Below are 25337 nucleotides of genomic sequence, written 5' to 3'. Positions count from 1 at the left end.
GATTTTTTGTTGACGTGTTTCCTCTTTTCTGGCAATTCGCCCTGCAACAATATCACCTCTAAAAGCAGCTACAAGAATCCCTTTGTAGCAGAGTATTCCTGCCTAAGGAAGACTTCTATCACACAGACAAACAGGGTTCTTGCATGTGTCATTTTGCCCTGTCAATCCCAATACATTTTGCAGATTCAGCCCTACATTTGGCAAACCTCAGCGCAGTCATAAGGAACCAAATAGATGGTTGCTCCAGAAAAAGTTTGTCTCTGAGGAAAAGCTTTGTCTATCAAGAGGCTGATTGTAGGCTTGAAGAGATAAAGAAATCGCCTTTCCATTTTACAAGAGACCTTGGCCCTCGGCCGGTAATGGAGGAGGTAGGCTTCCCAGGATGTTGGGGAGGTTTCATTGACTGATAAGGAAAGCCTTGTTTGGTGACTTAGCACCTGGTGAAGCCATAATACTATGCTGGCAACGACCTCTGTTCACGAGACATTTTTGAAATGAAAAGTGCCAACAAGACCAGCGGAAAACAGTGAGAAACTTACTGGAAAAGTAATTACGCTTTCCCCTTAAAAAGTGAGTAAGCTAAAAGGGGTAGAAGTATGAGTCTGTCTCTGGTTAAGGTTAACAAAAACCACAACCAGAAAGTAGAGGAGGCAAGGGTTCCATTTTTCTTCTCTTTCTGGGGCTATCGATAAAGGAGAAAAAGTGATTGGACTCTGGTAGCTATGAATTACTTTCATTCTCAAAATGCTCTGCAACTTAGCAAATGCTATGACATTTTGAATACCTTAGAACAGACTTTCCTAACCTGGTGCCCTCCAGATATTTTGTACTTCAACTCTCAGCAGTCCCAGCCAGCATGGCCTATGGTCAGGATGATGGAAGTTGTAGTCCAAGACATCTGGAGGTTGGAGGAGGCTCACTTAGAATGATAAATTGCTGTGCAGGAGGGAGTTGGATTTATTTTGGATTTATGCAGTAAACCTTGGATTTATTTTCATGACCTGGATTTGTATCCTACTGTTTTATTACTATTATGGCTTTATCATTTCTGGTTTTTTACTGAATATCATCTTGCTCCTTTTTTAGTCCACCTTCGTTGGATTTCCTTCTGACTTTAAAACACGCAATGCTTTGCAACTCACAATTTCTGAAGAATGGTTTGTTTCCCTATTTTGTTTAGTTCTTATTAGTTCGTTTTCTTATCCCCATTATTTATTATCCCTATTATCCCATAATTATTCAGTCTAGGTCACATTCAGCATTTTTCCTTCCTTCCCCCCCCCCCCAATATAGTAATTTAGTCCTATTATTCTTATCTCTACGGCCTCTCCTTTATTTATTTGTTTCAGTAACCTTTATTTGTTTCAGTTACCTCTTTAAGAATCTGGACCTTGTTACCGATTCAGCAGTTTTACCTGGCTGGGTGTAACTTTGAACCCAGATTTAACAGAAACAGCAGCCATCTACCACACAAAGAGTCTTGTAGCTCCTTAAGTTAAAGGCTACCAGATTGATGGAGCATTGATCTACAGGCAACGCATGTCCCTTGGCAACAAGCTATGGACCCCTCCCCAAGTTACACCCCACCAACCCCCATGATTTGCAAATGGGAACCTCCCCCCTACTGACCAGAGGGTCTGTCCTTTGCTCATTCCACTTGTCCAGTGAGATTTTAAGCGCTGAGAGCTCAGCCCCTAGGGGAGGGAATAACAGTTTGCAACTGAACTCCCTCCCTTTGGCCCTTGAGGCAGTCAAGGGGAAAATGCGACATGATCCCCAATCAATGGGCATTAGTGACGCTTTAGTGGCCCGAAAAGGAGCAGAGTTTGTGGCCTCTGCAATCAGCTCCCCAGGGAGCCTGCTCTGCCAGCCCTCGCTGGTCTGCTTGCACTGCCAAAACTGCCTTCGCTCCTGAGATCCAACACCTCTATTGGTCATCAGCTTTTCAGCGAGGAAGCCTTCCTGTGTCTTTATGCTCTTATCCGAAGCAAGGCCGGGCATCATTTGGACTATGTCAGGACATGCATTAGCTAGAGGCAGGAGACATTCCTAGTTCTTTTGTTTGTGCTCGTTAATAAGCCTAAAAGTAAAGACGCTGAAAATATCAGGAAATCCTTGAGCAGTTGGTGGGTTTTTGAAGACCTTCGCAGGCTCACGGTACACGTCCAAACACAATTCATGCCACAACATTTCCATCCGGCCCAGAAACATTCTTAAAATCATAAGGTCATATGCAAAGCTGAAGAGTGCGCTACCCAACACAGCGCCTTCACCTGAGCAATTCCATCTTCATGTCAGCATCCCCTTCCTCCTCTGCCTCCCACCACCAGCCCTCATGCTCCATTGCCCTGATGAAGACGCAATGGGAAACAGCTGGCGAAGATGCATCCAATGGGGGGAAGCCAAGCCATGAAAACCAAGCCGTTCCAATCCCTGACCCCAATCCCACGCAGGCCTTCAAAGAGAGCACGCGCCTCCTCACTATTCCAGACAAAGGAATAATCAGCAGAAGAGAGGAAGAGCCAACATGGGACAAGGGTACAGGATGAATTAACCATGGTGCTCCAGAATACATTAACAAAACCTTGGCCAGAACTTTGAGAAAGCAAAGCTCAGCCTAATAAATAGTGGACCCCACTTTCCCCCTATGGCATCTTTCACACTGAGCCTGCAGCAACATACCTTTGATCCCCCGAACCCATGCAGACACATCACTTATTGATCAATGGCTTCCACTGAAATCCTGATAAGCAAAGCACTGAAGGATCAGAAACATGTAGGACTGCTAGGCCCAGACCCCAAAAGCTGGTTTTTAAAAAAGGCACTCTCTATCCCATATATATTACTCAACAACATATTGCTGGGAAGACATTTGGATAGGCATATTGCAGGATAGACACTTCAATAACATATACTGGGTAGACATCTGCCACCTCCCAAGTCTTCAGTCTGGTGATGGACATTTACTTTGTCTGGCAGTGAGGATAATCAGGGGTCTGGAAACAAAACCCTTTGAGGAGAGGCTGAAAGAACTGGGCATGTTTAGCCTGGAGAAGGGAAGACTGGGGGCGACATGATAGCACTCTTCAAGGACTGGAAAGGTTGTCACACAGAGGAGGACCAGCATCTCTTCTCGATCATCTCAGAGTGAATGACACGGAATAATGGGCTCAAGTTACAGGAAGCCAGATTCCAGCTGGACATCAGGAAAAACTTCCTGACTGTTTGAGCAGTCCGACAATGGAACCAATGACCTAGGGAGTTAGTGGCTTCTCTCACACTAGAGGCATTCAAGTTGCAGCTGGACAACCATCTGTCAAGTAGGCTTTAATGTGGATTCCTGTATTGAGTAGGGGCTGGACTCGATGGGCTTAGAGGGTTCTTCCAACTCCTCTAACCTGTACTTAGGTTCTTGGGGAAATTCCTTTTCTTCTCGTCTCACCACCTTGCCTTCTTGGAAATGAGTATTTTATGACCAGCAATGCCTATGATGGCAGCCGTTTTATGACTGGACAAGTCCCCCATGACTGCCATTTTGAGAGAGCATCCACGACACTCAAAATTCCAAATGTGACCACTAACCCCAAATGCTTGGGGACTCCTGACTTAGAGCTTCTCTAAACAAATGATAAAACCCACTCCTTTACTCGCTTTCTTCTTGCGGAACCATTCTAGCATTACAATGGGCACAATAAACATGCTTCACCTCCCCTGCCTTTTTTTTGGGGGGGGGGATTCCCGTGGTGGGGAAGGTCCATATATTCCATTTAAACAGCCAGCAGATGATGCTACAATATTACAGGAGTGTTCCACTGTCCAGGAAATACATCAGCTTTTTAGTTACCCCATTTTCAGCAAGTTAAATCTCAGCAGAATAAACCTCAAAAACAGTGTGAGATGCACTGGGAGGGTGACGACATCATGAAAAAGACCCAGAAACTTCCATGAATAACCGATCTTCCTTACACTACGTATGCTCCATGTGAAGGAGCCCTTAATCACCTAAAACAAACAGATGCCCCCTTTCATGTTCTATTCAACACCTGTCCTTTGCTGTATGGTCCCTTCAGAATGCAGCATGGTAGGTGTCTACTAGGACTAACAACACATTAAGTGGACAAATGTTTTAAAAATAAAGAAATCAATGGTGTGGGGGTTGATAATCAGATTGGGGAAAGGTGGAAATGGTGTGTGTATGTATGTACGTGTGTATGTATGTGAGAGAGACCTAGCAAATGAAGCACTGAATCATGAAACAAAACTCCTAATTTTGTTCTCGGCTGCCCTGACCTTGAATCAGCCCCACGCCTGCTTGGTTGCTGTCACTTCATCTTTACAAATGGAGATGGCGCTGCCGGTTTACCTCAGTGTGAAAGGCTTTGGAACCTTCGCATGCAAAGGCTTTCTCCAGAGAAACCCAGTACTTGTGATAATTATTTATATAACCAGAGTAATCTTTTTAGCTAGGGAGGGAACGCTGGACAACTTTGCCTGGATCCGGTGTTGGCTACAAGTTTCAGGGGCGAGATACCCTCAGTGGGCCCCCGCCTTCTGTCAGCCTATGCTGAGGTGGGGAACCTCTTTCAGCCAGAGATCCAAAGCCCCCTCAGGGGCCACATTCCAGTCAAGGGCAGGGCCAAAGCAAAAGGGTTGCAGCCCCCCCAAATACCCCGGTCTTCTGGGAATTCCCCAGACCCCCATTCACTTGGCTTCTGCCACTTTCTCCCCATTCTAAAAGGTTTGAAATGCCTCTCCTGGGGCTCAGTAAAAGCTCCAAAGAGAGAGGCGGGTAAGAATTATTATTATTATTATTATTATTATTATTATTATTATTATTATTAGCTTGAAGATCAAATATGCTGGTCATTTTGGATAGGCTTGATATTTTGGCCCCAGCCATTATGCCTTTGGCCCCTCCCATCACTAGAAAACACACACACACACACACACACACACACACACACACACACGCACACACACCGAGAGCATCTCCAAAACGGAATTTGGCCCTGGGGCTGAAAGTATTTCGACAACCCCGTTGTAAGAAGTGCCGCTGCCTCGTTCACACTTCAAACAATGATAAGGAGGCAAATCCTTTTTATGAGCCCATTACAAACAGGCTATAGTGGATTATAGATGTGATTAGCAGAGTTTAGTAATCTGGAACATAGAAATGTATAGACGGAGAAATGAAAACCAAGTCAGAGAATTCAGGGAAGTGGTTGGGGGCGGCCAGGGGTGGAATGGGACACTGAGCAGAGGAAATGCATTTGGATGTCAACCATCACCCCAGCTTCAGGCTATGTTAGTAAGAACATAAGCATATAAGTAGAGCCTGGCTGGATCAGACCAAGGGTCCATCTAGTCCAGCATTCTGTTCCCGCAGTGGCCAACCAGCTGTTGACCAGGAACCCACAAGCAGGACACGGGTGCAACAGCACCCTCTCACCCATGTTCTCCAGCAACTGGTGTACACAGGCTTACTGCCTCTGAACCTGGAGGTAAGCACATTGCCATCAGGGCTAGTAGCCATTGGTAGCCTTCTCCTCCAAGAATTTATCCAACCCCCTTTTAAAGCCATCCAAATTGGTGTGTCTTGACAGAGTCCTCACACAATGAGACAGGCTGCTCAGGCTACTGCTGTAGCAAGATGGGGGCCCTCCCCACTACCCCAAATTTGGCAGCAGCAAAAGAGGGGGGGACTTTAACTGTCATGGGGAAAGTAAGGGTGACGCTTGCTCCTAGCTCTTCCATGGTGCACCAGCTATCATTTTTAAAATCCCCATCATGCCCCAGAACAACGCCTACTGCCTCTGATACTGATAACAGAAACAGCGCATCTCAGCAACTAAACCCCTGATCACCAAGAGCCCAGAGTTCCAGACTCTGCCACTGAGATTATTTGCAGGCACCCTGGGCAAGTGACCATGTTTCCTGGGGTATCAGCCGTCCCCCCTTTGCCTTTGGGCAGTTTTTCTTCTGTAGATTGAGGCTTCTCAAGTTTCTAGACCCAATGGTAATCAAACTAGGCCACGGGTGGGAAACCTCAGGCCCTGAGGAACAAATCTGGCCCTCTGGGGTTCCCCAGATATCACAGCCCCTTCCTTTGACCCCCACCCTGTTTCTCCCAACCATCTATTCTTTGCTGGCTTCCTGGGTTTTGCATGTTTTTTCTTCCATCCTCAAAGAGTGAAATGCTTCTAAGGCTTAGTTATTGGTAGCATGAGCTTTAAGGTGCTGGTATTTGGGGTATTTTTATCCCCACCTCCTTTGACTTTGGCTCCACCCACTGCTGGAACATGGCCCCTGCGAGCGTCTTCACAATTGAATGTGTCCCTTGGGCTTAAAGAGGTTCCCCACCCCTGGTGGGTTACATGGTCCAATAGTCTGAGCATCGGATAGGGCTCAGAGGACTGGCTACTTCATTTTACATGGACCCACCATTCCCCAGCAGTGCCGTCTTATATTATAGAGATCATTAGATAAGGCACATCCATATATTCAGAAGTGAAATTAACCTTATCTTGTGGGGGGTGGGATGGGGGGGGAGACAAATATTTAAGCAAGTGTATGCACAGTCCAGAAGGGAAAAACATGTAAAGAAAAAGATGGTCTCAGAACCATTTTGTCATTCTGAAAAGGTACTAAAAAAAATGGCATCAGGGTGCACTTGGAGATAGCATGAGGTTTCCCTCTATTCAGGTTTCCCTCTATAGCATCTGGTTTCCCTCTATTCAGCACTGGTTAGGCCTCATCTTGAGTATTGCATCCAGTTCTGGGCACCACACTTCAAGAAGGTTGCAGACAAGCTGGAGGGGGTTCAGAGGAGGGCAATGAGGATGATCAGGGGTCTGGAAACAAAGCCCCATGAGGAGACACTGAAGGAACTGGGCATGTTTAGCCTGGAGAAGAGAAGACTGAGGGGAGACATGATAGCACTCTTCAAATACTTCAAAGGTTGTCACACAGAGGAGGGCCAGGATCTCTTTTTGATCATCCCAGAGTGCAGGACACGGAATAACGGGCTCAAGTTACAGGAAGCCAGATTCTGGCTGGACATCAGGAAAAACTTCCTGACTGTTAGAGCAGTACAACAGTGGAACCAGTTACCCAGGGAGGTTGTGGGCTCTCTCACACTGGAGGCCTTCAAGAGGCAGCTGGACTGCCATCTGTCAGGGATGCTTTAAGGTGGGTTCCTGCACTGAGCAGGGGGTTGGACCGGATGGCCTTATAGGACCCTTCCAACTTTACTATTCTAGGATTCTAGGACAGGGAGAGAAGTTGTGCCAGTCAACATTAGAGATGCTACTAGAAAACAGTCCCATTTCTCCAGTGACAAAATATTGCAGTTACTTGCTGGGAAAATGCAATGTCCATTAAACACAAGTACTTCCATGTCTCAACTAAGCTCTTTTAAAGAAAGACAGCTGGATCCTGCTACAATTGCCAAGTAAACAGTTATGTTGTAATTGATAATAATGATAATTATAATCATCATCATCACTAAAGGTGCCCTCTGATTGACAGTCAGCTCTCTGTGTCCACGGCAGGTATCTCCCACAGAGATTGCCGGTACATCGGTTGGAGCAACCACAACGCACTGAATAAAAATCCCTTCTGCTGTAAAGGGCACACGGCCTCCAAGGAGCGTAACTGCTTAGCCAGCTCTTGGAAAAGGAGAACTCTCTTAAATTAATGGCAGGAGACCAACAAGTTAAATCAAGAGCCCAGTATCTGCTCTGCACATGAAACCCAGGAACCCAGTTAAAACCAGCATTTTTCAGCCTCTTAATCCTTCATCAAACTGCACACAGCTCCTTGGAAAATGGTGCCCACCTTTTCCCTGCATGACATTGGTCACCTCTCAGTCTACACTCTCTCTCCCCTTAGTTAAAGAGCAAATCGTCTGACGCTGGGAGGTCTGGCTACTTCATTTTACAGTGATCCATCATGCCTCAGCAGTGCCCTTTGATATTACAGGCCATTTATTTATTTATTTCGCAGCTGGGTCTCCGTTCATAAGTTTTACCGCTAGCTGTTAGCCGCTGCTAAAATCAATTAAACCACGACGTCGGGCAAAGTGCATGAAGGAGGCTTTCATGTGGGGGGAGAGAAAAGTTGCTCGTTTCATCATTAAGTAACGCATACACAGAGAGAAGCAGTGTGACGTAGTGGTTAGCCTTCTCCTAGGACCAGGAAAAACTTTAAGAAAGTGGGGGGAGAAATGTGGTTTTGTAAATGACCCACAGTTGGGCCAATCACCACCTCTACACAACTCTGTTCTGATTGGAGGCAGGGAGGTGTAGGTTTGTGACTCATATCACAGCCAATCATAAATCTGAACAACCAATGTGGGGGGGAGCAATGAGAAACGTGGCTTCTCAGTTGACCCAAGGGCCAGCCAATCAGTGCTGTGTGAATCCTGCTTCTGCTAGGAAAAATAAAATGGAAGAATGGGTTCCCACCTGAGCTTACTTCAAGGAGTGGGCTCAGGCAACAGTCTATCATGTGACAGGTGGAGTTCATAGGACAGCCGAGAAATCAAGCACTGGGGCAGGAGTTCAGGAGAAGGAGCAGAACCTTGGACAGGGTCATGTAGAGACAGGAGATGCATAGTCAGATAAGTGCCCCAACCCCAAGCAGAGCCGGCTTAGGTATTGTCTAGTGGGGTTGGTGAAGTCTAGAGCATAGTCAGGGTGGCTTGGGTTTTTTTAAGCCCCTCCCTGGTTTTCCAGGTGTCAACTTCAGTGGCTCTTGGGAGACTTTGGGTCTGCTGCAGGTTCAGACACAGAGTGCTCGGAAACTGAGGAAGAGGGCAAAGTGACCACCTCTCGGGCCATGATGGAGGCCTGGCTCTCAAGTCCTCTCCTGGCATAGGGGCTTCTGCAGTAGGGCAGAGCAAGCATCTTCTGGAATTCCAGCTGCCAGAACATCCTTCTTCCAACCTGCCTCCTCCTCCAAGTCCTCCACCTCATCTCTGGATTGTGAAGATCTTCCAAGGTCATGGCACCATCTCATCACACTTCATCTATGATGTTTCTATCCTAACTTTCTTACAAGGAGATCAAGAGAGCATATATGATTCTTTCCTCTCCACTTCCCCACCAACTTTATCTTCACAAAAACCCTGCAGGTTAGGCTGAGAGATAACAACTGTCCCAAGGGCACCCACTGAGCAAGGACTTGAATCTGGACCCACCTGGTCCTATTCCAACACTCTTCCTCTACCCCAGTCTTGCTCTACTGCCATCATAACCTGCTAGTGAGCTTCCAAAATTACCTTGACTGGCCAGTTAGGAAACACCAAAAAAAGAGAAAATGCCTCTGATGTAACATGTCTCTAGGGCATTGTGGGAAATTTAAATGGCAGCTCCAAACCTAGGGCCAGCATCAGCACAGCAGTGAACCCCATGGAGGCACAGGGAACCCCAGGACCTACCCAAGGTTTCTATTTGCCAGTTCCTGGATCTGAAGATGTTGAAGATGACGGAGAACTGTCCTGCTACCCAACAGCCACTCATTCTTAAGCTGGAATATATGCACTCCCTGGAAGTTTTGGGTGGACCATTTTGAGGTGAAGGAGAAAGAACACCAAGTAGCTAGGCCTGGCACAGGAGAAGACAGCTCTTCAGAGCCCTCCTTCTCCACAATCGCCTGGTTGTTTGCATTTGCACACATGCCCCAGTCCTAAACAAGACTTTGGCATTCTCTGCTCACTTTATTAAGTGCATTTTCAAAGCATTTGATGAAAGAAAGAAAGAAAAAAGAGTGGGTAGGGAAGGAGACGTTATTTACAGAAACGATCATCACTAATAAATGAACGAACTCTCAGCAGGCTTCCCAATTACGGCACCCACCAGTCTGGCTACATCTGGAAAGGTGGCTGACCCGATAAATATTCAAGGAAAACTTAGCCTCCCACATGCACTCATCATGCCTTAGGAAGCCGGCACACAGCGTGACACAAATCCTCCCCTCTCTCCTTCCCGTTTTTTTCCTCTTCCGTTCCATCGCTCCCGTGAGGTCTCTCGCCCTCTTTTTGTGGGGCTGTCATTTCGAAAGCCCTCTCTATCGGGGTAATTGCTTACCCAAAATATAGCAGAGTGCGAAATAGCAGCAGCGTAGAGTCTGGAAATGGTTTCAGCTTGAATTTAGGAACAAAAAGAAGCACTCACGGTCTTTGGTCAGTAAGAAGCTTTACTGACACTAAATAAATTACTTACAGAATAAATGGTCATATATACAGTCCTTTCACAGTACAGCAACAACGTAGCAGTATAACATCAGCAGTAAGTTCCAGCAGTAAGTTCCAGCAGTAAGATCCAGCAGTAAGTTCCATACAACATGGACTTCTTAAATACACTTTTCTCCTTGGCCCAATTAACCAATAGTTTCTTCATCTTGTACATCTCGTACCGCACGTAGGCCAGGGAAGAATCTGCTTCATACTGGACTTCTCCTGGCAGAGACAATCTGGCCAAGGACATCTTTTTAACTCTTTAGAGTCCTTTTCCTTCTGTGGTTAAAAACCTAACCACAACACCCTTTCATTTTTAACTACAGAAAAAATACAATTTACATTTCATTACATTTCACCTGTAAGAAATCAACTTTACATGTTTACAACAATCTCAACATTGTGTACATTTCTCTGTGTGTTACATTTCCCAGAGACTTTTTTTTTATATGTAAGTTTTTCTTTTCTTCTTCTTCCAAGCACTGTTGAAAAACTTTGTGCTTTGGGGCGTTGAACTACTTTGCAATCTTCCAACTTGCAAACTTTCAGCAATTTTAAAACTTTCTGCTTCTGGCTTTTTAGGTAATTTCCTTTGGAAATTTTTCTACCTCTACACCAAGGTAACACCTAACTTTCCCCAGAGACTTCAGTTTCAACCCTTCCTGCAGCTTTGGGCTGAGTTTTCTTGAATGTGGTCTTGGGAACTCCCTGCCACCAGTAGACGAACCACTAGCTCCACAATCATGTACTCTTTTGCTTGCCCCTTTGCATACAGACACGTGTGTTTGAAAACACCCCCTTTCAGTTTTCGCTGCCTGAAAACACTTTTCTTGCTCTTGTTCAGACAATTTCAACACACCACTGTAACTCTCAGGTTCAGACTTCACACAACACACACTGAATTCATCTGAATACTTTAAAGGTGGAATTCCTTTGTTTTTTCTTTGTGAACGACGAGGTACACTGGAAATTTCTTCCTCCCTTTCATTTCCCTCCTCCCTTCCACTTTTGGGAGTGGAAACACTCTTCTCAGAGATGTGAGGGCTCTGAGAAGTTAACCCCTGAGTTACTGTTTTTTCCTGGTTGTTCACGGTTTCTAACAGAACTTGGGAACCTTGAATCCTGTCCCAACCTGCCTCCTGAAAAGTAGCAGACCTAGAAACAACCACCTTCCCATGACTTAGGGAAAATCGCCAAGATTTGGATTGCATGCCAGAATAACCCACAAAACGTAATTTCACAGACTTGGCTTCACCTTTAGACCTTTTGGACTTTGGGATATGCACGTATGCCCAAGACCCCCATGTTCTCAAGTGAGACAAATCTGGCTTTGAACCAAAAAGTAAACAGTAAGGCGAACTGCCTGTAACCCTGCTCCAGGTTCTATTACACAGATAGTTTGCGGTTAAAAATGCTTCTCCCCACAAATCTTGCTCAGCGTTTGCATCAGCCATGAGAGAATCTTTCTTCATTTGAAGTACTCCAATTCTTCTCTCAATTGACCCATTTTGAAAAGGAGTTTGGGGATCTATTAACCTGTGTGTGATTCCTGTTTTCCTAAACCACTCACAGAACCTTCCAGAAACAAACTCACCCCCACGGTCCGACTGCACAGAAATAATGGGCTTGTTAAAGAACTTTTCCGCCCAAGTTTTCCAATCCCTAAAAGTTTCAAAAGCTTCTGATTTTCGCTTCAGTAAATAACACCAACTAAAGCGTGTGTAATCATCCAGAATTACAAGCACGTAACTGGATCCCCCTTGTGTAGGCGTGAATGGCCCTACCAAGTCAATAAACACCAGTTCAAAAGGCTTTTGTGACACCCTGTCACTTTTCCTGCAGATGTTCTGCACCCGGGATTTGGTCTGATGACAGATTGAACAATCCAAGAAATTTTTACAGTTTCGCAAGCTTAACCCTGTACACATTTGAGGCATGTGACTTAACACTTTAAAACTTGCATGACCTAAACGCCTGTGCAACTCATGAACACAATTTTTATGGTCTGGCACGTTACCAGTTTGTGCCACCCTTTCTTTACCTGCACCCATGTAAAACAGTCCATTTTTAACATGTCCCAGTGCCACATTTTGTCCATCCTTAATCACTTGGCACTCATCCTTCTGAAACGTAACAACGTATCCTTCAGACGTTAGAGCACTAACAGAAAGGAGACAAAAATCTAAATCTGGAACATACAGAACCTGTTCACACTCCTTTTGCAGACATGGAACGTAGCAACAGCCAATTCCTTCCACCCTCGACGTTCGTCCATCTGCAAGCGTGATTGACTTCACCTTGCTTGGTTCCAACTTCCGAAACGCCTCTGGATTATTAGAAATTGTTCTGGACGACGCAGAATCAATCAGCCAAACCTCTTGGGCCTCGTTACACCTCACTGTGGCTGAAACAAATGCATTCGAGCATTCCTTCTTCTCTCCAGCCTGTGTAATTCCCTTCTTCCTTTTTTTACAGAAGCGTTTGATATGACCCGGCTGTTTGCAAAAATAACACTCTCTTATTGCAACTGCGGTTCTCTCCACACTGTTGTCTTGGAAACACTTATCTCTCTGCATTCTTTCTCTGCTGCCAAGGGCTGACTGCTTAACCCTTTCCTGGCAGTTTTCCTCCTTCCTGGAAAGACGCCGTTTCTCTTCTTGGAGCAAACGACCCGTCAAATAATGAAGAGTGAGTTCATCAGTCTTCATACTTTCCAGACTGGTTGTCAGAATGTCCCAGCTTTGAGGCAACGACCCCAAAATCAGGTAGCACTTATGCTCTTCCGTAAAAACGATTCCGACCTCCTGCAACTGGACAAATAGAGATCTCACCTGTTGGAGATGATTTGCCAAACTTCCAGCCTCCTCCAACTTTAACCGATACAGCTCTCTGGTGAGGCTCAGCCGTGTGCTTGCCGACGCACGCACATAAATCTGTCTCAGCGCATTCCAGCTGTCTCTTGCCGTCTCATCTCTGTTGATATGGACAATTTGCGAGTCCTCCATACTCAAGACAATGTTTGCTTTGGCCCTTTCATTCTGCTCTTCCCACACTTGTGCTTCTTGAGCAGTCTGACCAACCGGCCTCGGGACACTCACGACGTTCCAACATCTGTCCCGCTTCAAAAACATTTCCATCTTGAATGACCACGTTAAGTAATTTCTCTCATTCAGCCGTTCCACCGGAATACTGGATGCCATCTGAACCTGGGCCATCCTCACCGGCTGGGCTGGAGCGCGACTCACACTGGATACAGACCCGTCTGAGCTCGATGAACTGCCTGAGCTCGACTCCGTCTTTCCCTCCAGCGTTCCTTTGCTCTCAAGCTTTCCAGCAACCAAAAATTATGCCTTCCAGACTTTCTCTGGGCGCATAACCTATCGGGGTAATTGCTTACCCAAAATATAGCAGAGTGCGAAATAGCAGCAGCGTAGAGTCTGGAAATGGTTTCAGCTTGAATTTAGGAACAAAAAGAAGCACTCACGGTCTTTGGTCAGTAAGAAGCTTTACTGACACTAAATAAATTACTTACAGAATAAATGGTCATATATACAGTCCTTTCACAGTACAGCAACAACGTAGCAGTATAACATCAGCAGTAAGTTCCAGCAGTAAGTTCCAGCAGTAAGATCCAGCAGTAAGTTCCATACAACATGGACTTCTTAAATACACTTTTCTCCTTGGCCCAATTAACCAATAGTTTCTTCATCTTGTACATCTCGTACCGCACGTAGGCCAGGGAAGAATCTGCTTCATACTGGACTTCTCCTGGCAGAGACAATCTGGCCAAGGACATCTTTTTAACTCTTTAGAGTCCTTTTCCTTCTGTGGTTAAAAACCTAACCACAACACTCTCAACCCATCTTCTTAGCAACGGGGGTGGGGGCGGGCGGGGTGAGCATCTTTTCCTCTTCTTGCAAACCTTGTTTAAGGAAGGTTTACAGAAGCCCTCCCTGAGTTTCCAATGAGATTCCAATCAGGGCTGAGAGATCCGGGAGGAAAGTTCATACAAACAGAAAGTTTCGTCACAAGTGAACAAATTGTTTTTGACCACGCTGGAAATGCAACAGAGAGAAAGAGAGGAGGGGGCACTGCCAATTTTAATTTTTACTTAAGTGTAATTAAAGTAAAATTAGTCTGCTACCTTCATCGTGTTTGTTTAATCTGGGAAGTGTTTTAAAACCTGCACTTTTCTGGTTCTGTAAAACAAACCTGACAGGTAGATCTCTGCTACTCCTATTTTAGAGAGAGAGAGAGAGAGAGAGAGAGAGAGAGAGAGAGCAAGGCTAACTTTTAACAACTGTCTTTGCAGAGAGATGAGGAATTCAGTGGAAATGTTCTGCAATGTACTTGTTCAACACCAAAAAAAATTAAAAAAAGAACTATGACAGGGTTTGCATCCACACCCACTGATGTTATTTATCTAGGACATTTCTTATTGGGGGGGGGGTTCCTGTCCCTTGTATGTTCTGCTCCCATCAACATTCCCTCTAATCCTGATGTCTAGGCTCTGAATGTCGTTGTTTATGCAGCCAAACACAAGGAGGCAACATTGGCAGGCTTGGAGAAATCCCAATCTTTGGAAGAGTACAAAAGATTTTGAGAGGAGGACAAGATCTACACCAAGTAGGATATGACACTTTGAAAACAATTTGAAAACTGTACATGGAGTGTGCCCTGGGCCCCAACAGTTGTCACTACTGTTATAAACTGTTTTAAAGCAGTAGTATAGATCCTGCTGAAGAAAAGGGGGAACTTCAAAACAACCCAGTGAGGACTGAGCATGCTCACTGACTGTTTGGGGGGGTAGGGGGACAAACAGATGAATCTCACCCCTCGTGCACGTTTAGGAAAATCCATGTTCACGAACAGGTAAGATTCCGTGCATTTTGCAACCTCCTCTTGCAGCCGTCAAGGTTCACTTCTGGACTGTTCATGGCCGATCTTAGCACAATTGTGCTTTCCTAGTGTATCTTGAACCAATACCACACTTGGTCTTTTAAAGCGGCGGAGGAGAAATGATTGCAGAGTAAATGAATACTGCAGATGGCGAGAAAGAGCCTTCAGCATCACATAAGAGGAGCGAGGTGGTGGTGTTTGCAAAGTGACTCTTGAGCGGACAGGCAACGGTTACAAGCACAGCCCAGTTTTCAGCTGTGTAGTGTTATATTGTTTTTAATTGTTTTAATCTTATGTAAACCATCCAGAGAGCTTCGGCTATGGGGCGGTATAGAAATAATAATAACAATAATAATAACAATAATAATAATAATAATAATAATGTTTAGACACCATATGTTTGGAATGAGATAGTACAACTGATCTAATTTTTTTAAGGACACAAACCTCTTCATGTTGAGACAGAAAAAAAGTGCTACAACTCCCAGCATTCCCCAGCCAGCAATGCTGTCTAAACATACAGAGGATTACAGTCAAAATGTGCAAATCTTCAGCATGTCAACTGTCTCTCATCCTCACTATGTCATAAAATCATAGAGTTGGAAGGGGTCCCAAAGATAATTTAGTCCAACCCTTGCTAACGTAGGAAATCTGCTGCTACAACATCTCCCGATAGGTGGAGAGTCATCCATCACTTTCCCAGACAGTCTATTCCACTATCAAACAGATCAAACACCATCAGGACATGCTTCCTAATGTTCCATTAAAGTCCCCTTTCTTGTAATCTGGACCTGCTGGTTCAGTTCAGAGGAACATAATAACATAAGAAGAGCCCTGCTGGATCAGTCCAAGGGTCCATCTAGTCCTGCAATCTGTTCACACAGTGGCCAACCAGCTGTTGAACAAGAACCCACAAGCAGGACATGGGTGCAACAGCAGCTTCCCACCCATGTTCCCCAGCAACTGGTGTATATAGACTTACTGCCTCTGATACTGGAGGTAGCCATTAGAAGTAGTAGCCATTGATAGCCTTCGCCTCCAGGAATTTATCCAACTCCCTTTTAAAGCCATCCAAATTGTTGGCCATGACTACATTTTTGGTGGCGAATTCCATATTCTCACTGTGCGGTGTGTGAACAATTCCTTCCTTCTATCCATCCTGAATCTCCCACCAATCAGCTTCAAGGGATGACCTGATTGGGTTCTAGGATTATGAGACAGGGAGAAAAATGTCTCCCTATCCACATTCTCCACACCATGCATAATTTTGTACACCTCGATCATGTGTTCCCTTAGCCTCCTGTTTTCCAAACTAAACAATCCCAGCTGTTGTAACCTTCCCTCATAGGGATATGCTCCTGCCCCTTTTCTACACATAAAGGAAATTTGCTCCATGATCTATGTGATGGCCCTTCAAAGAATTGAAGATAGCTATCATTATCACTTCTAGATTGCCTCTTCCCCAGGCTAAACATACCCAACTCCTTCAACTTGTCCACAAAGGACTTGGTCTCCAGAACCTTCATGATCTTCCTGAACACCTTCCTCCCAACATATTCTAGTCTGCCAGCATGAGGACTAGAAGCAAAATGGGAAGACATGCATTGCATAGGAGGTTTTTGTGTTTTAGGAGGAGGAGGAGGAGATACCTTCAGGGTTTTATTAAGAGCCAAGAGGCCACACCAGAGCAACCCAGAGAATACATTGCTCTTTTCTACTGCCTTGAAAGATTTAAGTTTGCACTGGCCACAGAGTTCACATCAAGGAGAATCTTGCAATCTTCAGATAGACACACAGCGATCACTGATGACAATCTGAAGATGAATCATTACAGAAAGCCCCACCATCTTCAACAACACACACTTCCTCCAAATCTTGAATCCAGTCCAAAGTCAACCCCCTGATCAGAATTTATAATATTAGCCAGAGACGTCCTGGCTAACACCAGCAGCAGCACAAGCAGCCGGGGAAGAGCACAACAGAAATGTGGGATTGTTTATTCTAGCACATCCATCATCTCCAGGAGCAATTAGATGTTTGCCAGTATTCCCACTTCCCCTTTGGTAAGCAAGAACACATCCACAGAAGAAGCATTTTGTCTCCTCTTTGGGTTGTGGGAGCACTGCACAATAACACACACATAGACTTGGAACAATGACGAGACGTATGGAATGCACACCGTAGGAGTTTGTGGTGGCACTGCTGCACGGCAGCAAGCAAAGCCATGCGTTCCTAAAGAAGCATGCCAGAGGATGGGTGCAACAATGCGTGTCCCACGGGCGGAATTGCCACTTCCATTTTAGAATTTGTTTGTGCTTTGCAGGGACCGGCTTTGTGGTTTTTTTAACCTATTAAACTGAGGCTTCCTCTGTTTTGTACGCAGGGCTCTGCTTGCCTTGGCGATTGCCCAGGGGTGTGGAATCTGCAAATGCCTCTAAAGTACTGTCCACTCCTTTTAACAGATCTGTTTGTATCACATACAGCCCAAATCTCCATAACATGGTTTACAGGTTTACTCGGAAGGATGTCCCACTGAGTTCAATGCAACTTACGAGATCGCACCCTCAGCCAAAGTTGCATAACTGAAACAAATTCTCAACCCCTGACTCTATCAGGTTCTGCTTCCTTGGATATCACCTTTTGTTAGATTTTATATTGTACACTCCTTGGGGCAGGGAGCTGTCTTCTTGCACTTTGCAAAAGTGCCGTGCATGTACACAGTGGAGGCTGGTGTGCACCTTGGATAGCTCTACATCTTGAGTGGGGTGGGGTGCCGTCTTGGCTACATAAGGATTCACAGAACAATTGTGTAGAAATGATGTGATGTGCCAGGGTGGGACGTCACATCTCCTGGCCGACCTCTGCAGATTGATCCAAAGGAACAATAAGAATGCAGAGTTCATGTACACACAAGTTGGGTGCAGATTGTGCAAGCTGACTGATGCATGTAGAGACAGTGTAGTGTATTGGTTACCGTGTGGGACAGGGACTCAGGAAATCCAAGTTCTAGTCCCCACTCGGCCATGAAGCACACTGGATTATTTTGGGTCAGTCATTGACTCTACACTACTGCTTTATAGCAGCATTGAAGTGCACTGATGTTAGAGCACAATCTATGTTCCATATACTGTTTTCATTGTGTTATTTCCTGCTTTTTATTCCACATCCATTTGATTTGACACAAGGTGTAGATCTGGCCTCAGCCTAGCCTACCTCACAGGGTTGTTGTGGGGATAATTTGGAGGGAAGGAGGACCATGTAAGCCATTTTAGGTTCCTTCCACGAGGGGGAAAAAGGTGGGACTGAAAGGTCATAAAAAATAATAAATAAAAAAATTACACCTTGTAGGCTCTGTGCAAAACTTCTAATTAATATGCAGAAGGCAGGCCCTGTGGGCATAATCCCATTTCCCCAAACCACCATGTGCTGATTGTACACTTAGTTTTGTTTTGTTTTTACAAATATTTGATTACTCAACACAGATGCACAACAGAATATGTCAACGTTCTCCCTTGAAAATCTGGCATTTGAGGCAATATGGAACCTCTATCTGTGTAATACTTTCAGCTCGGATGTCTTTCTCACTCCCACTGATGGAAGTCATCCCTTGACACATCATCTGACAAATGCATGAAAAGGGTCCTATGAGATTCAAGCATTGATCTTAAACTTATCCCAACCACATTTTTTATTATATGGCCTAAACAACTTCAGAACCAAGAAAAGGACAAAATCTCCTTGTCTGGGACATTCAAGAAGTCACTGCACCCTGAACAAGATCGCAGCATCTGTTACAGAATGCAGGTGGTATATTGTACATAACATATCTACATCACAAGAGAAGAGGAAGGATTTCCCCCCAAAGAGCCTCATCTGTTTTACTCAAACATAAGCACGGATTCCATACCAGTACAGTCATACTGGTGTGAGACATAGATGGGGAATTCTATAGGCCTGTTCAGATGACACTTCAGGCTCTGTGGTTAACTTAACTGTGGTCCTCTGGGTTAGCACTAACCACAAGCCATGCTGTCGGACACAACACTTAAAGCCATGGTTAGAGCCGCTACCCTGCTGCCAATGGTCTGACTGTGGTTAGTGAGCGAGCAGGGTGTAGCAAAACGCATTGCACAAGACACCGCAAACCCTGCTGCTTAACCAAAAGCCTTAACCAGCAGGATTTAAGGTGTCTTCTGAACAGGCCCACTGCAAACTTGAATATTGACAATAAGCAAGACATTGGCAGCAAGCAAGGTCCATATAATAGGAATGCCTCCAGCCACCTTTGGCCCAATGATTAAGGCAAAGTGAAGCAGTCATTTCAGACGGCAGATGCTGCGAGGTGGCAAATAAGTTGGAGGAGATAACTGTATGTCACACACAGCCTGCCTTGAGCCCCCTAAACTAACCAGTTGCATTCAGGTGGCGTGGAGAATATTGTTCCACAGCCAGTGTGGAAGAAAGTTTCACCTGCCACTCCAGGTAAATTTTGTACATGGAATGAGATGGGGTGCTGCCTTGTTCTTTGCCTCAGGCAGCAACCTATCTTGGGCTGGCCCTGGCTGTAGTTTAGTGGTAGAGCACACACTTCAACTACAACAGGTACCAGGTTCAAAACCTGGAATCTGGAAAGTACTGGAAAGACTCCAGTCTGAAACGCTAGAGTGTCATTTCCAGCCATATACTGAGCTAAATGGACCAAGGATATAAGGTAGCTTCCTATGTTTTTAATGTTACTGGGGCACTGAATGCCCCGGGTCTCTCTTTCTGTATATAAAAAAGCTTCCTTCAGTTCAAAAAAGGGCACACACAAGGAAATCCTACCACCGCCATCACTTGAAAAGATGCATACACTCTAGCCATAAACACGGAAATGAAAAGTGCAGGCGGGGAAAAATAGGGTGAATACACAACTATACCAACCCCCAAATCAAATAGGTGCAGGCAAAACTCATCAGCCGAAGGGCTGCAATGTTTCAGCAGAAAATACACAAAAGATGTCGAGTTGCAAGATGACACAAGAATCAAGCGATGGTATTTCCTATGGGTAGCTTGTGCCGAAAATATTGCTCCCTCCCTCTCAAATAGCAGTCATTGGGAAGAACCATTCCTGTCTGTCCTCCAAGCCAAGGCAATGCCTTCTCATAACAGTCCTCTTTATATACTGTTAGTGTGGGAGCAGATTTTGGAAGAGGGACTTCTAAGGCAAGGCCTGCCCCAGCCCCATAAGAGAGCCTTAACATAGGCAGGCAAGTTCTCTTCCACCCACCCACCTTCCCAGAGGATTGAAGATGATTTTTAAGAAGGCAGCACTGTTCACAATATGGGCAATTGCTCCACTTTGGTAAATGCTAGGTTGTGCAGGTTCCTGTATCTTTTTCAAAAACCTGTCTGGCCACAGACCACAGAGGACAAAAGAAACGTGTGTGCTCCATCATAGGAAGCCAAGCCTCTCTGAGCCCAAGACCAACTCTTTCCAAAGAACTTTGCCAGATATAAAGATAAGCACTATTATTACAATATGATTATCATCATCATCATCAAAGGAGCACGCTCAACCCTGCGCTTGCAGCTAGCAAAGAAGGAAAGCAAAACTTGGAGAATCATTTGTTTTCCCTTAAACCAGATTCTACCTTGCTTGCAAAAATAAAAATAAATCCTCCTTCTCTTTTATCCTGATGACACAGATGAAGGAAAGGGGAAAGGCCAGGCGATAATAAGGCATATGTGTCCCCCTGCCCAACAGCATTCCAGAGACATCTGCTCCATCTGGAGGAGCTCTGCCCTGCTATGGCCAGTAATGAGAAACAGGACAGATCCTACAAAGACATCCCACACACAGACAGACAGTCCAGGTCCCCCGTTTCCATGTGTAATGATTGCCCGAGTAAATAGATCCACCAAGCCTGTGCAGGATCCTCCCTCGGACACCAGAACTAGCTTTGGTTTCAGATCTCAGGGGAGCAGCTGCCGAGAGTGACATTGCTTGCACATCGTGGGTTTGTTTAAACAAGGAAAACAGCCAAAACAGCTATAGCCAAGGAAGTGAAGGGCCCGTAACAAATGTTTCCAGAACACGGCAATCAGGAGGTGGCAGCTGAAGGGTTTCTCCCGGAGAGACAGCCACGAACAGGTCAAATGACATTTATAGCCCTCCAGACACATTTTGCAAATGCATCGGCTTGTCAGCCGAAGGAACCTTGGTGAACTTTTGCCAAAGCAATTCTTGCAAAGTAAAGCTGTATGTTCACATTGTAGCACTTTGAGGGTAGGCGGGGGAGACCGAGAATCTCCAAAACCTATAGCTTTTTGCTTCATAATGGTTTGATGGCAAGCAAGAGAGAGAGAGAGAGAGATTGTGCAAGTCAGGTTTTAGTTGCAATATGTGGATGCTACTGCAATGGGAATTTCCAAAAAGACTGGAGGGCCATTAAAAAAATATATTAACTTTTTGACATGAAAAAGAACCTTCCCTTTAAGCCTCTTTGTTTCTTGTTGCAATGTGTTGGCTTAAAGGGAAGACATGACTCTCCTTCTAGGGAGGGGGACACATCACAGATACGCGCAAGTTAACAACATAGTGCGCTGTCTGTGGCAAATGCAGATCTATTCCTAGTGAGTAGCTGGCTGCTCAGTAAGTTTAATGTTTCCAAGACTGTTATCCCCCAATTGCTTGAAGAATTCTAAGGCCCGGGGGAAATAAAATTTGGGTTTTGCTTTCTTGATCAAGAGCTCACCAGCACATCACCATGTTTTGCCTCTTTCCCTCAGCCTGGCCAAGAGAAAGTTAGCCCATTCGTAGCATTCCCTCCCCCCCCCCCGAGAAATGGGTCTCCTCTTGGGATAATAGTGAAGCCAGCAAATGACATATAAGTCTCCCCAGCATCAAAATGCAAAGTGGACTTGGGACTTGGACAACATACTCCAGGAACACCTAAAAGGCACAGGAGCTTCTGGGCTGGTTGGACAGCACAGGTGCCCTCCAACATTTAAAGAGGCACCAATGGAACAGAGCAGCACTATCTGAAAGGGGCATCCCAGAGTTTATTGGAACGAGACAGAGAAAGGCTCAGGACCACCTCTGGGATTGAGCGGCAAAGGTGTTCAGGCACCCCTTTTCAAGGAGGACAACCAAGAAGTATCACAGCATCCCTGGACAAGGAGCGCTGGATACAAGAAAGAACAACCTGTCTTGCTTGAATCCCCCTTTTCAGTCATTCATCCAGACACACGTTTCAGGGTGTAGGGAAGCTAGGAAGAAAAGGTCCGCTAATCGGTCCTTTACATCCAATTTGGCCGTTCCTTGGGAAAGGTGCAGTTTGCAAGCCTTCGGATGCAGGTCTGCAATCCCCTCCACACTTACCTGGGAGTAAGTCCCACTGAACTCAATGGGACTTCCTTCCGAATCGGAGAAGACAAGCGTAGGACTGGGCTGTCAACTACCGCCGGTCGAGTGCAAAAGAAAAAAAAAGATCAATCAACGCAAAATAAGCCCAGTCCAGAGATTTAAACAGCAGATGAGTAGAGCGGGGGGGGGGGGCGGGTTGGCATCCGATCTGCAATAGCTTAAAGGACTGGAGGAACCAACAGAGATGGGGATGTGGGGGTGAAGAAAGAACCTCGGGGGGGGGGGGGTTAAGGCTTTCTTTCTTTTCTTTTTTACAGCAGCAGCTCAATCGTATGCACGTATGCTCAGAAGCAAGCCTTGCTGAGTTCAGTTGCGCTTACTCCCAGGTAAACGCGCGTAGGATTGCAGCGAAGTGCGCACACGATTGCAGCTTTCCGATCAACGGCAAATTCACGTCATTTTAGGCAGAACCAAAAGCGAGACTCAGAAAAGAGAGAGAGAGAAAGTTTTCCGATTGTCCGTTTTACAGCTGCTGCATGAACAGGAAGGAGAAGAAGAAAAGAAGAAGAAAAAGAAAAGCCGAAAACAAAACGCGACCCCCACCCCACCGGCACATCGAGGCAGGACTGAAACTAACAAGGAAATGTACAAGGCAAACATGTCAGTTTCCAACTCCGGCGTTTCGCCTCCACCAAGGCGAGGAAGAGTCTGGATTTTTTCCTGCATAAACCTCAGAAGTTCTCGGGAAGGGAAAGCGAGCGGCGCCCGGGAAAGCATAAACAAGTTGAGCAATGACAATAATACACGCGCGCACACAGAGCGCCTCGCCAAACTCTCCAAGGCCGGGGGACGCGGGGGAAACGGATTTTAAAGACGCAAGACCCGAAAGAGAAGGAGAGGGGGAAAGGGTCCCTCGGTGCTGACCTGTAGGCGTTTCGGTGTCCAGGGAGCAGATCTGGAAGGTTAGCATGAAGATCAAAGCCCGGGTGTTCTGCATGTTGCATTAAAGATGAACGCCGCCCCCCCCCCCGGCCCGGCCAAAAAAAAAAGTTCTCCTCCCCCCACCCCGCAATCTTCTTGGCGGATCTTTCTTTTTAGGTCTCTTTTTCTCCCCACTCCGCTGTTCTGCCTGGGCTGGCGAAGGTTTCCTTTGCTCAGAGACGCGGCGGAAAGTTCCCCACAGAAGCCATTGATTCCTCAGTTCCAGCTGAAATAGCAGGAGCCTGATTGGAACCGAAAACCTTCGGCACGAAAAGGGAGGAGAGGGGGAGGGAGAGAGAGAGAGAAGCACAGAACTGACGTCAGGCTTCCAGCGAAGGGAAGGCAAAATAAAAGGGGAAAGGGGACGCCAGTTTGGAGGAGCAGGAGGCGGTGGCGGCTATTGGAAAGGCGGAGGATGCCCCCTGCTGGCCGAAAGGGAGAAGGACAAGCGGAAGAGAAGCTGAGGGGGGCGAGCGAGCGAGCGGAGGGGCATGGGGGGGAATTCTGCCCCACTTTATCAGAGAGAGAGAGAGAGAGAGAGAGAGAGAGAGAGAGAGAGAGAGAGAGAGAGAGAGAGAGAGAGAGAGAGATAATAGATACATAAATAGATATAAACACATTATATATCATTATATATTATATTATATTAAAAAGGGTGGCCATATGAAAAGGACAGGGTTCCTGTAAGGGAATTTCAGCAGGTGTCCTTATAGGCATGCAGCACCTGGTGAAATTTCCTCTTCATCACAACAATTAAAACTCCAAGTGTCCTGCCGTCTGTTGTATCTCGTCAAGGGGGCAGGACTCCTGCACCTTTAAGTGTTGTGATGAAGCAAGAGTTTCACCAGGTGTTGCATGCCTACAAGGACACCTGCTGAAATTCCCTTTTCTATGCAACTGTTAAAGATACAGGAGCCCTGTCCTCCTTTTCATGTGGTCACCCTATTATATTATAGCGTGTGTGTGTGACTGTGTGTGTATAAAAGTATGTTTGTCCATCAGCCTTCCCCCAACTTGATGCCCAGCATCCTTGACCATTGGCCATGCTGGTTGGGGCTGATTGGAATTGAAGTCCAAAACATCTGGAGGACACCAGGCTGGGGAAAGCTTGGTGCACATGTGTATATGCATGCTAAATAGTGTGGGGGGGTGTATATTAGAGAGAGGGGGAGAAACAGAGCAGGGCAGAACATTATTTTATAAGTGTAGATACTATATATCACACGAAAGAGGGAGAGGGAGAGCCTGTTTATTTATTTGGCTGTCTTGCATGCCTATGACAAAATGCATCCCGAGGCTATTTTCTACTCTTAGGTGAAGAAAAACATCCGTTCTAAAGTGGGTTGGGACACCCAGACACTGCTTCTGGAGGCATTGACCTCTGAGAGCAAAGCATGTGCGTCCAAACCACTTCCCGCATGTTCCAAACTGGTGTCTGTCTTCGCTCTCCCTGTGCAAAGCATTCCTTTCTGCTCTGCAGTCACCACAATCGTCACCCCCACATCCCTGTGACATTAAAAGCTTGTGGCGATGCAGAGCATCTGGAGGTGAGGACAAATAGGATTTTGGATGGAGGGTTAGAAGTGTGATTTCCCCACCCCCCACCCACCCTGGACTTCAGCTGAGGGCACAAGATGCAGCCACTTGGCTGAAGCTAAGCATGTAGGAGTCTAGTCAGTCCCTGGATGGGGATACCACATAAGAACCCCGTGAGAAGCTGCCTTGAACTTCATTATTGGGGATGGGGTGGAGGCAGGATATGAATGTATTGAGATATCTCTATATAAGGGGCCGGAACCAGGATCTGCAAGGGGAAGGAACCTTCCACAAGAGGAAGGGCTCAATTCACAGAAGGTCCTCCACCTAATTTGG

General features: G+C 45.9%; 1 protein-coding gene across 8 annotated transcripts in view; it reads right to left on the bottom strand.

The window, feature by feature from the left end:
* Nucleotides 1-23502, bottom strand: part of PTPRU (protein tyrosine phosphatase receptor type U) — a 410313-nt gene extending 386811 nt beyond the window's left edge. For all 8 annotated transcript variants that reach the window (XM_063139805.1, XM_063139806.1, XM_063139808.1 and 5 more), the window contains exon 1: nucleotides 23409-23502. In XM_063139805.1, coding sequence (XP_062995875.1) covers nucleotides 23409-23481 — 73 coding nt within the window. In that variant the 5' untranslated portion in view covers nucleotides 23482-23502. The remainder of the gene's footprint in view (nucleotides 1-23408) is intronic.
* Between the last annotated feature and the right edge of the window lie 1835 nt (nucleotides 23503-25337).

This window comes from Elgaria multicarinata, chromosome 13, assembly GCF_023053635.1.
Source record: "Elgaria multicarinata webbii isolate HBS135686 ecotype San Diego chromosome 13, rElgMul1.1.pri, whole genome shotgun sequence".
NCBI lineage: Eukaryota > Metazoa > Chordata > Lepidosauria > Squamata > Anguidae > Elgaria > Elgaria multicarinata.
The sequence above is the reverse complement of the archived record's forward strand: the minus strand, read 5'-3'. Positions and strand labels throughout refer to the sequence as shown.